Below are 17,038 nucleotides of genomic sequence, written 5' to 3'. Positions count from 1 at the left end.
TGTGCTGTTGCGGATCGTCCGGAGGTGGGCTGGCCTGTGCGGCTCTCTGCTGTCGGACTTCATCAAGTCACTTTTTTACCTTTTTACCACCACAATTCGATTAACAATGTCGCACTCGGGTGCTCAGAAGGTAAATTAGACGATCAAACCTTTCAATAAGTAATCTATTGTAGAGTTGAATTCCCTTGTTTGATTTGTTGACTCCGGTAGCATCATGCAGGAAATTCTTGAAGAAAATCTGAATCTGGTGACTGTGTAGTTCCTATAAGTTACACTGCCATTTGAAGATCTTTTGTTTTTTAATGTGATTTTACACGTGATCTTAGCAACAAAGCAACTTTAAAGACCTATGCCCAACGACAAAACATGCAGACCAAACAGGCAATGTTTAGTGTGTCATATTGTCATATATTGCAGGTGCAACTGTCTCATTTGAAACAGACAATAGATTTACAATGAACAAAGAAACAAGAAACAATATTTATGATTTTACAGTACATAAGCAAATGAACAAGTTCTTAAGCAGATGTTTTTGTATATGATGTAATGTAAAGTACATGCCTGTCTGTGTATTTGCATCAACAGGGCAGCTCTCTGATACTGGTGCTAATGGTTGCTTCTGCAGCCATTGGAGGAACTCTTCAGTATGGCTTCAACCTCGCCATAATGAATGCCCCAACAATTGTAGGTTTTTTATGTTTCTAATTAAATCCCATTAAATCCTGCCTCCATGAATGGTATAATATTCGGGTTTTATTAATATTGTTTTAGAGAAGTGTTGATTCAAATGTATGATGATTTTGGAGGATGTAGTTTGTGGTGCAGTTGAATTGGACTGTGTTATGCTGACAAGTGTTTCTATTTTTTGGTCCACTTGATTTATATTAATGAAGGCAGGATCAATAACAGAAACATCCCTCTGCATGATGTAATACAGTTCAATGGCACCACAAACTACATCCTCCAAAAATGATCATACAGTTGTATTAGAGTTGAAAAGTTATTTGTCGGCGTACCTAATAAACTGCCAGCGGAGTGTACACTAAGACTGGCATTGTGGTAAATGAATACCATATGTGTCTATATCTCTATATATGTGTTTTGTGTTCCCTGCACGAGCTGCACAGACCAGCATCAGTATTATTTCATATTTGGGTCACAGTTTTGGCACAAAGAAGAATTAGGCTACTTGTGTCAGTGATTAGTCATTCTCACTGTAACATATCCAGTTTGATTGTGCTGTGGAAACCTATTCTGGATGCAGGATCTTTCCTCAGTGTTTAATGAAACCAACAGCAGCTTCACTGACAAATAAAGAGCACAAACTTCCACCAACAACATACAATCCTGCACCTTGCCAAAAGAAGCAGATATTTTATTCTGATCATTCAGAATGATAGTGAAAATGATTTGTTAATGCTGCAGATCAAGCCTCTCTTTCTGTTAATAGAATAAATTTATCAATAAATCATTATATTAAAATCGCCAAACGGTAGAGATCACAGTGTGCGTCACCACCAAGATGTAAACAGACTAAGAAGGTAATAAAAAAACTCCTCTAGCAGAGCTAATCATTGTCAATTTCAACTGCTACTCTGTTTGGCTGTGAGTGCGCATTTAGTGACCTTGTCCTTTCTCACAGTTCATTCAAACCTTCATCAATGAGACATTCCTCGAGCGCTGGGACATCCAGTTGGAGGACTACCAGGTGACGCTGGTCTGGACAATCATTGTCTCCATCTTCTCATTAGGGGGCTTTGCCGGGGCTCTTATCGCAGGACCTATGACCATACGCTTCGGAAGGTAATATAACACATTTTCATTGCAGCATGCAGAGAGGCAATGATCAACTCATTGATGCACACATGTATAAATGAATATATAGATTGTTCATTTACTTTCCTCTATCGCATGTATACACGCACCTGACCCTTTAGTGAATTGAGTTTTTGATCATTTACTGTTCTGGCTCTCAGAACAAAGCAAATAAGGGAAGACACATGGATGTAACTAAAACAAATGAGTTTTATTTAACAGATATCAGTTTTTACTTAACTAAGATAACAAATATGGCAATTTCAACAAATAAGACTGGCAGGTGGAACTCGCAGATATGCAGAAAACAATGCTAGAACACCTTTTTTTAAAGGATCATTCTGTTTTTGTTCTACTTTTTTCTTATTGTCAACAAATCCCCCCAAAAAAGACTAAAACCAATTATTTGTTTGTTCATCTCTCAAGACTTTCTGACTTCCTTTACGCTGTGTTTGTTCCACTGGTACCTAATGAAGATGTAAATCTTTAAAAACAGGTCACAAATACAATGTTTCATTTATTTAAAAAGGCTAAGTCATTTCCCGAAACAGCTGGGTACTGCAGTTTTTAGCTAAAGTTACTGTGACAGGAATAAAATAGTGCATTTGCTGGGGCTATTTTCAGTGGTGGATCAATACACAGTTGTTGCTATAGTGAGTATTATGGCAGCAGGACTGTGTGTGTGGGACACAGTGACTTCTATTGGTGTTTTTAATAGTTGTTGGAGAACAATGGAGCTCATGGCCTGACATGAGGTTGTTCACTCTGTATTTCTTTAAACTTTATTGATCACTAAAAGTTTTTGGCAATCTGTTAATTTTGTTCTATTTCCCCTTCAAAAGGAAGAAATGTCTGCTGTTGAACAACATTTTCCTCATGAGTGGTTCACTCTTAGCTTTGACGAGCAGAGCTGCCAAGTCTTTTGAAATGATCATTATCTCACGGGTCCTTGTTGGAATAAATGCTGGTATGTTTGTTATGTCAGTAGATATACTTCATGTGTTTTCCCTCTGACACTAAATTAAACATTAAACTCTGATTTACTCCTTAAATTATATATTGATCCTGCCTTCAGCAGACTGAATAGAACTGAACTAAACTGAGACATTTAAGCAACAATAGAGACATGGAAACATAAAAGGTAAAGACACTGTTTGTTTTGCAGGAATCAGCATGAATGTGCAACCCATGTACTTTGGAGAGAGTGCGCCAAAGCACTTACGGGGGGCTATCTCATTGTCATCAGCTGTTTTTACAGCATTTGGTGTAGTGTTAGGACAAGTGGTCGGACTCAGGTATGAGCTGTATGAAATAAAAATGTGTGCCGCAGGTTTCAAAGATATCTACAGTAACACTCTGGTTCTTTTATTTATAGAGAGATTTTGGGCAGTGAATCGTGTTGGCAATACCTTCTTGCCAGTAACGCGATTCCTGGCGTCATTCAGCTGCTGACCCTGCCGTGGTTCCCAGAAAGCCCCAGATACCTCCTCATTGACAGGGGGGACAAAGAGGCTTGTATTAACGGTAGGTACTGTGATATGTCGACCAATTTTAATGTACTTGTACTTTACTTGAGTATTTCCATTTTATCCACTCCTCAACATCTCAGAGAGAAATAATGTACATTTTATCTTTCTTCCACCACCATCAAACTAGCAAAAATAACAAGAAATATTTCTTATATATATGAAAAAATTGTGAAATAATATGTTACATCAGAACGTTCTCAGGTTGTAAAGTTGTGGTTTTCGTCCTGGTCAGCTCTGAGACGTCTGCGTGGCTGTGAGGTCCTGGGCAGCGAGCTCGATGAGATTCTGCAGGAACAGGCTGAAACCAAAGGCATGAGGCCCAGCCGACCCTGGGAGCTCTTTACTGACCGCTCTGTTCGCTGGCAGCTCATCACCGTCATGATCATCAGCAGTGCCATGCAGCTCTGTGGCAATGACTCAGTAAGAAGAACAGGCAGTAATGTCACAATCAGAGAGATTTTTTACAGTATATGTTGTGTTTCTGAAGCTGTTGAGGGGTCTCTCTATTGAAAATAATCTTATGTAACCCAGGAGGATCGGTGTTACTGATATTGCTCTACAGTAACAGTATCAGATGTTCTTTTGGCCACAGTTTCCTCCTGCTACATCCAACAGTTGATTAGAAATTTGAGATGACCCATCAGCGGCTTGCGTCGTGTCTGGATTTCTTTACGTTCCTGCAGGTCATATTAATAATGCATACTGGTGATGGAGCATCATGCCTCGCTATGATAGACAGTAAATGATGTGTACAGACTGTTTAATGATTTAAATGTGCAGTATGAACTACAGGACTAAAGGGCTCCGTCATTTATTAATATTGACATTTTTACTATGTATAAGCATTCATAACACATCTAGACTGATTTTCAGAGCTGCATCAAGTTGCCCTCTCATCAGAAAACGCTGACCAAATACCCGCGTGTTTCAAGGCTTTTAACCACATGCTTGGCAGGTTTAGAGAGGGGGCTGGGTATTAACACAATTACTCTGTGTACAAAATGCTTAATCAGCTTAGCAACAGTTGAAATACTTGTGATGATGCTCTGCAGTTCTCTCATGTCTCCTTATGTTCTTTTTCTTCCAGATTTACTTCTATGCATCATATGTGTTTAAAGAGGCTGGAATAGCTGATAATAAAATCCAGTATGTCACAATTGGCACCGGAACATGTGAATTCACGGCCTGTATAATGTGTGTAAGTATCCATCGTTAAAGCACACTTTATGTAACCGGCTGGAGGCAAAGGGAGCCATGTGTTTGCATTCTTCTGAAAGATTCAAAGCAGACTGATGACATAGTTTCTGCGTAAGATCAGCGCTGTGCACCGTGTATTTCTTTGTCTCTATAGAACACTTTGGCATATGACGCTACATTAACATGATATGATGAACTTTATGTCAGAGGAATAGTTCAACATTTTGGAAAACATCCTTATTCGCTTTCTTGCCAAGACTCTATGGTAAATATGAAGCTACAGGCAGGAGATGCTTCACTTAGCTCAGCATAAAGACTAGAAACATCCCCTGATATCGATATTTTAATATTTTTCAGAACCTGCTGATCGAGCGCAAAGGTCGGAGGTTCATGCTGATGGGAGGGTTCATCCTCATGACCGTCTGGGCTGTTGTCTTCACAATCGCTCTTTCGTTTGAGGTATTAAACACGCTTAAATGACCTATACACTTAACTTTTCCAAATACAAGTTAACAATGAAAATGTATCAACGTTGGGGATAATTATGTGAGTTGTCTGTGATGAGCATTTAGTAATTACTGAGTAGATATGGTGGCACTGTCTGGTTAAGGATAGAGATCAGTTTTTGAAAATTGTTCATTTTGACCAAATTGAGAACTAGAACATGAGTCTGACATGAGGTACACTGGGTAAACATTACAGAAGCTCACAGTCACAAATAAAAGAAAGCCTAAAAATCAGAAAACAAGTTTTATCACTACTCCATTTTAGTTTCGCGTTTACTGCACATGTTCGCGGAAACACAGTGCTGCTGTATAAAGGAATACACCCAGTGTGAGAACAGTCATGTGATGTTGGCTGGTCATCTCACTCATTCAGTCAGTCAGTCCACTAGGAGGCATCCTGAGCCAACACTCAGGCATTAGTTGATGTTTAGGGGCAAAATACTTCATGGACTCAGAACAGAGCTGAAGGGAAGATAATTTCACCAATCTATGAGATATAAAAGTGGCAGAATGTCTGATCTGGTTTATTTTCTTTTTGTTTGTGAGTTGTTCACTGTGGATATTTTACTTTCGTCCCCACGTGCAAACAGCATTATATATCCTGGATGCCATACTTGAGCATGGCCTGCATCTTCACCTACATTCTCAGCTTTGGCATGGGACCAGGTCAGTGTAATATTGTTATCAAGATTTTACACCAGAAAGACTCACTCACAAAAATGTTTCAAGATAAATCGTGAAATGAAAATAAACACAGTCAAGAGTGACCAGTTTAATCTTGAACTTAATATGTACACAATTAATTCCATTCTTCGTATTTTGGTGACTTATATCAACACAATCATGACTGTTTCTCATTCCTCACCAAGTACTAACTCTACAGTAAACTATTTAAATTCTAAATATAACTAAATGCCAAATATATCACAAGCTAACAGAAACTTGGACGTTGAAGGTCATTTAGCATCTAAATGAGCTGTAAACGCAACTGCTCCCTGCCCATCACAACAGCTGTTTACATTTACATAAAAACTCAAACTGGCTCCTCTGTGCACATTTCAGATGACATAGAGCAATACCTCAATACTACTAGGAATCATTATGGCCTACTTTCCAGCCATTTTCAGTACAAATGAAGTGACTGTGCTGTGATATTTTATTACAATAATGTGTAAAATCACACATTTATAGCTTTTATAATGTTGATTATTATTGCTTGGATGAGAAATGAAGCAGCTTACTACTTAGTATTTAGGTTAGTGCTGTATGTACTGTCATGTTACTGTTTACAGTGTGACATATTTCATTCTTCAAGTTGTTAGCAGGTGTTCAGTAATATTTCTAACACTTATCAATATGTTTTATATTTATTTTCTCAGCTGGAGTGACTGGCGTTCTGCCCACTGAGATCTTCAATCAGACCGCTCGGCCCGCAGCCTACATGATCGCTGGCTCCATGATGTGGCTCAACCTTTTCATCATTGGAATGATCTTCCCATTTCTGGTGGTCAGTCCGTCAGTCCGTCCAACCGCACACCATTTTCCAACAAACATGTGCTAACAATAAACAAGCATATTTATGTATGAAGTGTTTTGTTCCGAAAATTATACCCACATTTTGGAACAAAGTGAGCGTGTTTTGGATTCATTAGGATAACAGGCAGGAAAAAGCAACATAAAATACTTGTTAGAAATGTTTTCAGAGTCTCAATCTGAGGAAGTTATGAGGACTGTGTGGCAGGATGTGCATCGCTTCATCTTTGTTGATTTTGTTTCTAAGATATGGAAATTAAGTTAATGACTTACACCGAGACATACGATTAGACATTTTATTACACATGATTTAGATCATACCTCACGTCAGTCTGACAGCGTTCCTTTGCGTTTCCCTCACAGAGCGAGCTGAGTGAGTACTGCTTCGTGCCTTTCGGAGCGGTCTGCATGTTGTCTGCGCTGTTTGTCGGCCTGTTTCTGCCGGAGACCAAGGGGAAGTCTCTGTCGGACATCACAAGTGAATTCCACAAGCTCAACTTCAAAGGCCAGGACAAAAAGTGTCCATCGCAAACTCAAGCTCAGTATCAGCTGGGTGAAGTGTGTCTTTCCACAGCCTTGTAGACAGACGTTTTCTCCTGAAACGTACAGTCGCATCTACTGTATGTCTCACTTTGACCTGACCTGCTTGAACTGGGAGAAGTTGTGTGCAGTCTGACAGTAATGGGGGAATGTTCACATTTATATTAGATCTACTATAACTCCTTTATCCGGAGTGTGTTTTCTATGGTCATTTAAAGGAATTACCTTCACGTGTGTACACTTATATTTTCTGCTACGCTGTGTACTGATTAACATGAAACGAAGCTAATGAAAACTACAGTATATTCAGCCAACTCTGTGGCAGAAAAGAAATCAGCTGCTAAATAGAAAGTGATTCAATAAATTGAAAAATAACTGGATGGTCTGCAGGAACACTTGTTCCCGCTTTGGCTGAAAAAACCTCTGAAAACACATCTGACATTTATTTATAAGGGTGTTTTCAGAATTAATGTAGAATGAAAGTGACCTTAGTAAATAAACAGCAATGAATTTTCTTAAGATATGTAACATATTTTCTTGTTTAAATTAGTTATTTGTAAGATTCGCTATTGCGTCATAGCTAATATTAGCATTAACAGCTGCTTAGTTACCAGTCTTTTCTTGCTAAGAGCTGTCTCCATCAGTGGAATGCAACCCTCTTGCTTTGCTTTTATTTCTATCACTTCTTTTCTTCTACTGACGTTAGCATGCTAACCAGTTAACCTAGGTCCGGTTGGCCCGTCTGGTCACTTTCTGAGACTGAGTGACTGTAAAGTCCAGTCTGCCCTGCCTCAGTATTCTAACTTCTTGTATTGTGAACACAATGATGGCTGAAACTCTTGGCAAGACTGGTAAGTAAACAGTTTAATGCTGATGGTGGCTTTTCAGCAAAGGCAAAACTTATAAGTAGTCCTTGCTTAAGTCTCCTGTTTTGGAGGTCAAAGGCCAGAATAAGCTGCACGCAGGTCTTTCTACAGGGTACTGCGCTTTTTCCTGTGTGGTCGATGCTGGACCTTCTCAATAAGAATGTATTTATATGAAAACAAAGACATGCAGTCAAGTTCACTTGCACCTTATTAAATACAAACTGTACATGCAGCATTGTGCATACCTCGTTCAGGTAAATGGTACTATGATGTTGAGCGTGAATTCTTTTGAATAAGACTGAAATTAGTGACCCACTGTTTGTACATGAATGGAAAATGTTTATGTTGACTATGAAAGTCATTATTGTTTGTTTTAATGATCTGAATCTAAGCAAATAAAGTATCTTACATTAACACCCTTTTTTCAGATTTAATTTTCCATGCATATCATCAAAATCTCCCTTTCAGATATAATACAATGAAATAACATCACACGGTGTGATATAACAAACAGGCAGGAAGCTTTTCATTATGTCTGAGACACACATGACTGAGCAAAACATTTAATTGATTGGACCAGTCATTTTAGATTCGTTACACCACAGTGTTTGCTTTGAGTTCAGGGAGGAAGTGGTATTGTGGTGTTATTGGGGGTTTGGTTTTTTTAGCTTCACTTTACAGAATAAAACATGTTTAAAACATCAAAACTGTGACACGTAAGTCCTCTTACCTCAAAATGCATCAGAGAATCACAAAGAATCAAAATGTACCAAACATGAGACAGATTTTTGAAGAAAACGTGTATAAAATGATGCACAAGACATGAAGACAAGAATAGTTTCATTTGATGTCATGAAGACATTAGAGCAGGGCGTCTTAGTTTGGGATATTTCCCATTGAGTAAGTATCATACAATAAAGTGATGCAATAAGCATATAAGCATATAAGATATGATGAGAATATTTTAAGTGTGACCTTTTTCTTTTTAACTAGTTCTCCTCATTCTAAGATAAATTGAAGATCCCATATCAGACTATGAGTGGAAATATGTGGGTTAGAGTGACAGGACAAGGAAGATCACAAAGATTCCAGACGTGAAGAATTTTGGAAAAATCCTAAAGAAATGAGTAATATGATACACAGGATAATATTTAATATATTATATCATATATTATGATTATTTTATATAATATTAGAATATTTATATTTGGTGTAATGGTGCAACCATGGAAATGTGTGAATCTTGGGATTGTGTGTGCGTGCGTGCGTGTGTGTGTGTGAGTGTATTCGTGAGTGTTTGTCATTTTTCAATTTTGAAAAGACAAAAGATCTACAGATCTTGTGCAAAAACAATTTTTAAACAAATTATAATTTTAAAGGGACAGTCAAGCATTCTAGGATGCACTTCCATAAAGTTCAGTTACTTTTGAGAGACAGATGAAGAAAGGGTGATTAAAATCTCTGCATCGGGTCCTGACTTTTAGTCTCCGACAATGGCTAATCTCCAAAAATTATAGAGCCTGCAACTCCCATAACGCAACTCGACTGAGTCTTTCATTCAGTTTATTGTTGTGTATTATTGTAAACATGATGACGAAAGTCCCTCCCTAAGTAGCAGGGGCACTACTTTAACGAGACACTCGGGGGCTAAACAACCTATATGGTCGCACAGTCTGGAGGATTTGTTGAAACATTCATTTCTAACTTCACACCTCCAGTTTGTCAGAGGCTTCCTGTTAAAAATTGTCTCGCTCAAGCGGAGCTAACCCTGATTACATCACTGTTTACATCATCAGTGTTATTTTTCTTAGACTTCAGACAATTCCTCCAGGGCAGCTGAGGAAATTATCTAAAAGTTTTTGCAGGCTGAGTAGTACTTCTGTTAATGAGTCAACTGATTGTCATGTGTAAAATCAGTAGAGTGCATATTTGATGCGTCCATCTACTGCATTTACATAGGATTATCCATAATGAATGGTGTACAGTACAAATCCCATGTGAACTCAACTCCCTTTCAGATTAAGATAATGTGTAACCAGTAGACAGAATATACTGGCAGGAAATGCTGCACTTGTGACAACCACAGAAATCAACCAGCCGGACCAGGTTTAGTCTAGTACAGCAATTGGTCATCCTTATCACTCACGTCAAAAGATGACAATATTGATCTCACAACATGAATGGACAACTAAAGTCTATTGATGTGTAACTTCAGGAGGCTTCCTTCATATATATACTGGTCCTTGGCTCCTTCTGCAGCCAGCATCCAGGGAGCCAGTGCAGAAAATGGAAGGTGCATCAAAGAAGGTACGTGACTATTGTTACAATGCAGCGCTGTTTGTAGAAAATGATACTTCACTAGAGTAATCCATGGTATATTTGAATACTTGCATTCAGATTTCAAAATATTCGCTCAGTGTTGAGTGTTCGGAAAGAGCAAGCAATAGAAGAAGAGATATTCATCAATTTGTGCACATTTAGAAACAAACTAAATATTGGAAACACAAGAAAATACTGGAAAAAACGTGTCTGTGTTTTATGTATTTGCCTGTTTTCTGTATTTGTAGTGTAGTAGTGTGAGTTACAGCTCATTGGGCACTTTATAACTTTATAATAATTATAATTTTCAAAGAGTTTAACTTTTTATAAGTCAATAGTCAGTGACAAATGAATTTTAGCAAAAGAAAAATATTTGTTGTTATATTAATCTTATAGAAAATGTTTATAGACCGCAATTAATGTAACACAAGTTCTGCATTCAAAACTTTAGCTGACTAAAAGCATTTAAGCAAAAGTATTCCTTGTGCAAAATGGCCCCTTTTAGTTAGTTGAATTATGGAGTTCACAAGGTCCCGAAAGATGATATGTTTGTATGCAGGGACTTCTATAATCTATAATCTATAATAATTAATCTATAATATGCATCATATCTTATATGTTTATTGTACATTTTGTATGTAAAATTAAAGTAACTGTAGCTGTCAGATAAATATTGTGGCATAAAAAGCATAATATTCCCTTCTGAACTGTAGAGAAGAGCTTTAAAGCAGCGTAACTCGAAATACTGAAGTAAAGTACAAGTACTTCAAAACTTCCAGTTCTAAACAATTCATAACCTTGGTGTTTCTGCATTTATAATAAGAGGCTGAAGCTGTTAAAAGAGGTTTGGCTTTAACACCTAGTTTAACCAGAAACAAAGCAGGAATATTGAGTATACAGTGTGACACAGTACTAAACATCACAAGGGTTAAAACAAGTGGCGGTCATGGATGTGATTATTATCATTATAATCATTAAACACATGTTGGGCCCATGCCTGTGAACCATTAAAAGGATCACCACATAGGCTACTAGCTGCCCTCTACTTCAATGTCTAATTAACTCCTGTCCAGCTGAAAGACGTCAAGTCATTTATGTGTATTTGACACTTGACTTTTCAGCTGCAGTACTGGAGGCTTTACGTGCTGTCGCTGGTGTTGGGAATCGGTGGGTCATTTCAGTATGGGATCCAAGTGTCTGTCATCGCTTCTCCAGCAGTGGTGAGATTTAGATGCAAAGGATTAAAATGTACAACAGGAAAATATGCTGCAGGGCTTGAGTTAACTGTGTCAACAGGAACAAAAACCTTTTGCTTCTTACAGTTTCCTTCCTAATTATTTCTTCCCTGTGGTGTCTGCACACATTCGGTGTAGTGGAGACATCTTGTTTTCTTCCTTTTATGTGCTGCCCAACTGCTAACAGTCAATAATCATTTTAAAGTGAGACTTTGACGCTATGTTGGCCACAAGCCAGTTACAGGATGATGAACTAAATGTACCACAAGTAGAAACATAAATTCATCTAACAGGCTGAAAAATGTCAGCTAATGTTAGCTAATGTCAGCCACCATAAGATAGTGATCAAACCATGCCAAGTAAGGCTGTAGCAGCAAAACACTTGAATTTTACCATTTAAAACTTTTGTTGTTATAATCATATTATTATACTGACTATATATACGGTAACTATATATAACTTTTAAATGTGATCCTGCTCAGCATTTGACTCTCAAATCTCTAATCTAACAAACCGGCTAACAGTAACTTTGACAAATTAACAGATGCAAAATCACCCTCATCCAATCACAACTCAGCAACTCATCATTGGTCAGGGACATAAAAATCAAGACTCTGACCTTGACCTCTCTGACCTTTCTGCAGCACATTCAGAGTTTTGTAAACTACACATGGATGTTGCGGTACGAAGCTCCGGTGGACGAGTCTGCTGACCAGCTCATCTGGTCCTTTATTGTGGCTGTGTTAAGTCTTGGAGCCTGGGCCGGGGCTATTCACAGTGGCAGCCTTCCTGTCACTTATGGCCGGTGAGAGACGCACACACACACACACACACACACACACACACACACACACACACACACACACACACACATACATACACACACAACATCATGGCTATATTATCTAAAATATCTGTGGGGTTAGATAAGGCTATTAATAAATAGACAACACTCAACAATTATTTTCTGACATGTCTGGTTTAAAACTCTCTGACCTGCCAAACGATTGTTTTGGAACCAAAATAACCACATCAATGGTTTATAAACTGGAAGCCACAAAAAAAAAAAAAAAAAGAATACTGCCTTTGTATTTTTCCAAAAGATTAAGCTAGATGCAATGTTGGTAAAACATAAAAGTTAAATCACAAGACATCATGAGATGGGCTCATAGATTGATCAGTGCAAACGAGTGTCTTTGAATTCATTTAATAAAATCTTTGGTGTATCTTTTGGTTTTTCAGGAAAAAAGCTCTATTGTTCAACAATGTTGTGGCGATTGTCGCTGCCCTGCTCATGATCTTCAGTCGCATGGCCAAATCTTTTGAGATGATCTTGCTGGGCAGATTTCTCTACGGATATAATGTTGGTATGTTCTGATGATGTGTAGTGTGTATGTGTGTGTGTGTGTGTAATTGTCTTTCTTATCATGTAGTTTTTGTCAAGCTCTTGTCACGTTTTTTTTGTCATGTCTTTTGTCTTCATGTTGTCATTCTCCACAGGTCTTGGTCTGAGTGTTCACCTCATGTATCTTGGGGAGAGTTCACCAAAGAAACTCAGAGGTTTCCTGACTCTCACAACCTCAATCTTCATCGGCTTTGGGAAAATTGCTGGTCAAATAATTGGCATCAAGTAAGAAGTGACTGTTGGCACTTTGAAATATAAATTCAATAATATTTATGACAAAGAAACAGTAAGATAAACTGAGCAGAAAAGCAAAAACTAACTTACTACTTACCACATTGCTGTATGTAATTTGGCCTCTTACGTTTGTGCACTTTGGGTACTGTTTATTTAGTTTATCATAGCGTCATGATCGAAACTTTGTCTTGTTCCAGATCAAAGTGCAAAACCTTGTCAAGCTTGTCCAACCAATTAGTCAGGATAATTGGCACAAAGTAATAATTAATTACTCTCTCGATGTAAGCTTCTTTCCAACTCATTGTTGTTTTACACTCTTTTTAGGGAGATGATGGGGACAGAAGAAATGTGGCCTTATCTCTTGGCTGTTAGTGGTCTTCCTGCCATCCTGCAGTTTGTGACCCTGCTTTTCTTCCCTGAGGCCCCTCGATACCTTTACATTGACAAAGGAGATGCCGAAGGCAGCAAAAGAGGTGAGTGGACGGTGCTCTCTGATTCTGCATCTCACATTGGATTATAAAATTTACAAAATCAAAAATGAAAATTTTAAGTTTTAATAAAAGTCATAGAGCTCTCCTATATGACTTTGGGAATTCTGATGAAAAGGCTTCTGTATCATTAACTCCCAAATTATCACTGATCAAAGTGTGGACTTGCAAGGAACTAGCAGTGATACCATAATGATGATAATAATGCCACAGATTAACTATAGATTTTGAATGTCTTTATGTGCTCTTTGTGTTGTGTGTAATAGCCCTGCAGTGGTTGTGGCAGGAGGATAACTTAAAGCTGGAGCTGGACGACATGCAGAAAGAGAGAGAGAGCACACAGGGAGAGAAGGTGAAGACGGTGAAGGACGTACTGAGCTCTCGCTGTGTGAGATGGCAGCTGCTGACTCTGGCCATCCCCTGCGCTGGTGTTCAGTTCTGCGGCATCAATGCTGTATGTTCATTCCCGATAACAGAAAAATATACATCTGAGAGCTGTTTTGCATAGCGTGTTCTAGTTTCCCCTAATTAAATGGCTTCTCATCTTTCATCATTGTCTCATTCAGTTGTACTTCTATGCCTTTGACATCTTCCGCGAGTCAGGAGTGCCAGAGGACCAGATGCATTACTTGGCCATTGGTCTTGGAGCAACAGAGCTCATCACTGTAACTCTGTGTGTAAGTAATTATTTAAAGTGGAAAGAAACTGAATCATGAAATTACACTGGCAATTTAAAGATGATAACAAACAGCTTAGATCTAACAAGCTCTTGGTCCCCTGAGGAGTGTAATAATCTGGGTTTTAATTTTGAATGCACAAACTTTTGCAGAGCTCAGTTTCCGATAGTGTACACATGATGTAGGTCATAATAATAAGGTGGAAAAATTATATCCAGTACTTCAGTAACATTCATTCCTACAATACTATTACAGTACTACTCCTTAAAAAGAAATCAAAGTAGAGAGGCACAGAAAAGACTAGGAGAGAGGTGTCATGCACAAAGGTTCAGTATAAGCTCCACCAGCAAGTACAAAAACACACAATAAAAACACAAAATAGAAATGGGTTAATATGGAAAAACAGTTCATTTTAGGAAAAAACACTGTTTACTATTTTTCCATGGTTGCTGAAATAAAAAAAAGAGACACTGTTGTGATAAAGAAGTGAATAAGCAGCTGCTGCGTCGCATGATTTGTAATACATCACATCTGTGTGTCAGTCCTTCTTGATAGATCGTTCTGGCAGAAAGAAGCTGATGGGCTATGGCTATCTATTGATGGGTGTCACCATGTCTCTACTGACTGTCATGCTGTCCATCAAGGTAACTGTACTCCAACACTGCACACTTCCTCCCCTCTGACTTATAGAGGAAAAATCATAAACGCTTGTCCTTTCACGCAGGATCTGAATTCATGGATCCCATATGTGAACATCGGCCTGATCTTTTGTGTCATCGGCATTTATGGACTTGGACCTTGTGAGTTTTCTGTTCTGTCCTTGTCCTCACAATTGAAAAAATAAGATATTAGTCACTATTCATCATGCTTATTATTTTGCCTCTTTGTTTTAAGCTGGAGTGTCTATGGCTCTTCCTGCTGACCTCTTCCTACAAGCCTGGCGTCCTTCTGCTTATGTGATCAGTGGGACGATCAGCTGGCTCAGCATGTTCCTTGTGGGGATGTTATTCGGCTATATAGTGGTGAGATACTGAGCATCATGTCGTCTATCTCTTAATCTATATACTGTGTTTATGCCACCTTGCTGTTAATTTAACACAGCCTGTTTCTATGTGTTTCCATACAGGATGGACTTGGGCAGTTCTGCTTCCTGATTTTCGTAGTGTACTGCTTTTTAAGTGGAGCATTTCTGATTCACTTTGTCCCTGAGACCAAAGGAAAAACAATGGTTGAGATTATGGAGGACTTTAACAAATTGAATTACAAGAACAGTGGAGCCGACATTGAAAAAACTAATGATTGTCTTACAACTAAATTATAATTTTATTTTAAATTTTTTTACTTTATTTATCACTTTTCTGTCATTTTTTTTAATGTACCTTTAAGTAAGAATCTTTCAATTTGTATGTATTTCAGGGACCAATCTTTTCATTGATTGTAACTTATTCTACACAAACAAATGTGATACTTTCAGTTAACACCAGAAATGTTTTAGGCAGATCATATACACTCACCGAGCACTTTATTAGGAACACCTGTACACCCGCTTATTCATGCAATTATCCAATTCGCCAATCATGTGGCATACACATTACAATACACAATACATAAAATCAGGTAGCTACAGGTCAGGAGCTTCAGCTAACGTTCACATTAAAAATCAGAATGTGGAAAAAATGTTATGGGTTTGAGTATTTCTGAAACTGCCGATCTCCTGGGATTTTCACGTGCAACGGTTTCTGGAGTTTTTACTCAGAATGGTGCAAATAACAAAAAAAACATGCAGTGAGCAGCAGTTCTGTGGACAGAGGAAACCTTGTTGATGAGAGAGGTCAGAGGAGAATGGTTGGAGGTGACAGAAAGGCTGGGGTAACTCAGATAACCACTTTTTCCAACTGTGGTGAGCAGCAGAAGCACATCAGGTTCCACGCCTGTCAGACAAGAACAGAAATCTGCAGAGGCTTCAGTGGGCACAGGTTCACCAAAACTGGACAGTTAAAGACTGAAAAATTGTAGCCTGGTCTTTTGAATCTGGATTTCTGTACAGTCAGAATTTGGCGCCAGCAACATGAATCCATGGACCCAACCTGCCTTGTATCAACAGTCCAGGCTGATAATGGTGGTGTGATGGTGTGGGGAATGTTTTCTTGGCACACTTTGGGTCCCTTAATACCAACCAATCGTGGTTTTCTGAGTATTGTTGCAGACCATGTGCATCCCTTTATGGCCATAATTTACCATCTTCTAATGGCTACCTCCAGCACGATAACGCACCATGTCACAAAGCAAAACTCAAACTCAAACTGGTTTCATGAACATGATAGTGAATGCAGTGAACTTCAGTGGCCTCCCTAGTTTTCCAGAATTGAATCCAAGAGAACATCTTTGGGATATGGTAGAACAGGACAATGGCAGCACGAATGTGCAGCTGACAGATCTGCAGAAATGATGTGATGTTATCATATCAACATGAACCAGAATCTCAAAGAAATGTTTCCGTCATTTTGTAAAATTCATGCCACAAGGCAATGAGGCTGTTTCAAGAGCAAAGGTTTCTAATAAAGTGCTCAGTGAGAGTACACAGACATACGGACATGAAGAATGTGAATACTGTATAAACATGTTAATATTAAAAATAAAACATTTGTACATCTAAATACCGTCTTTACTTTTAATTATTTACCTAAAGCATGG

At 38.4% G+C, this 17,038-nt stretch overlaps 2 protein-coding genes across 2 annotated transcripts; both read left to right on the top strand.

Annotated features, from left to right (window-relative positions):
• On the top strand, nt 1-7,232 carry slc2a11a (solute carrier family 2 member 11a). The gene is made up of 12 exons (XM_023414128.2): nt 1-130; nt 586-684; nt 1,643-1,803; nt 2,658-2,782; nt 2,981-3,110; nt 3,191-3,339; nt 3,577-3,764; nt 4,432-4,542; nt 4,899-5,000; nt 5,638-5,713; nt 6,427-6,554; nt 6,944-7,232. The coding sequence occupies exons 1-12, from the start codon at nt 107-109 to the stop codon at nt 7,160-7,162; spliced, it is 1,512 nt and encodes a 503-aa protein (XP_023269896.1). The 5' UTR covers nt 1-106; the 3' UTR covers nt 7,163-7,232.
• A 3,040-nt stretch (nt 7,233-10,272) lies between these two features.
• On the top strand, nt 10,273-16,995 carry LOC111660743 (solute carrier family 2, facilitated glucose transporter member 11-like). Its single transcript, XM_023414129.2, has 12 exons — nt 10,273-10,293; nt 11,427-11,525; nt 12,185-12,345; nt 12,783-12,907; nt 13,041-13,170; nt 13,504-13,652; nt 13,934-14,121; nt 14,234-14,344; nt 14,887-14,988; nt 15,069-15,144; nt 15,239-15,366; nt 15,471-16,995. The coding sequence occupies exons 1-12, from the start codon at nt 10,273-10,275 to the stop codon at nt 15,663-15,665; spliced, it is 1,485 nt and encodes a 494-aa protein (XP_023269897.1). The 3' UTR covers nt 15,666-16,995.
• Nucleotides 16,996-17,038: the final 43 nt, after the last annotated feature.

This window comes from Seriola lalandi, unplaced genomic scaffold (assembly GCF_002814215.2).
Source record: "Seriola lalandi dorsalis isolate HSWRI2012SDOR001 ecotype SW California unplaced genomic scaffold, Sedor1 jcf7180002054522, whole genome shotgun sequence".
Taxonomy (NCBI): domain Eukaryota; kingdom Metazoa; phylum Chordata; class Actinopteri; order Carangiformes; family Carangidae; genus Seriola; species Seriola lalandi.
The sequence above is the reverse complement of the archived record's forward strand: the minus strand, read 5'-3'. Positions and strand labels throughout refer to the sequence as shown.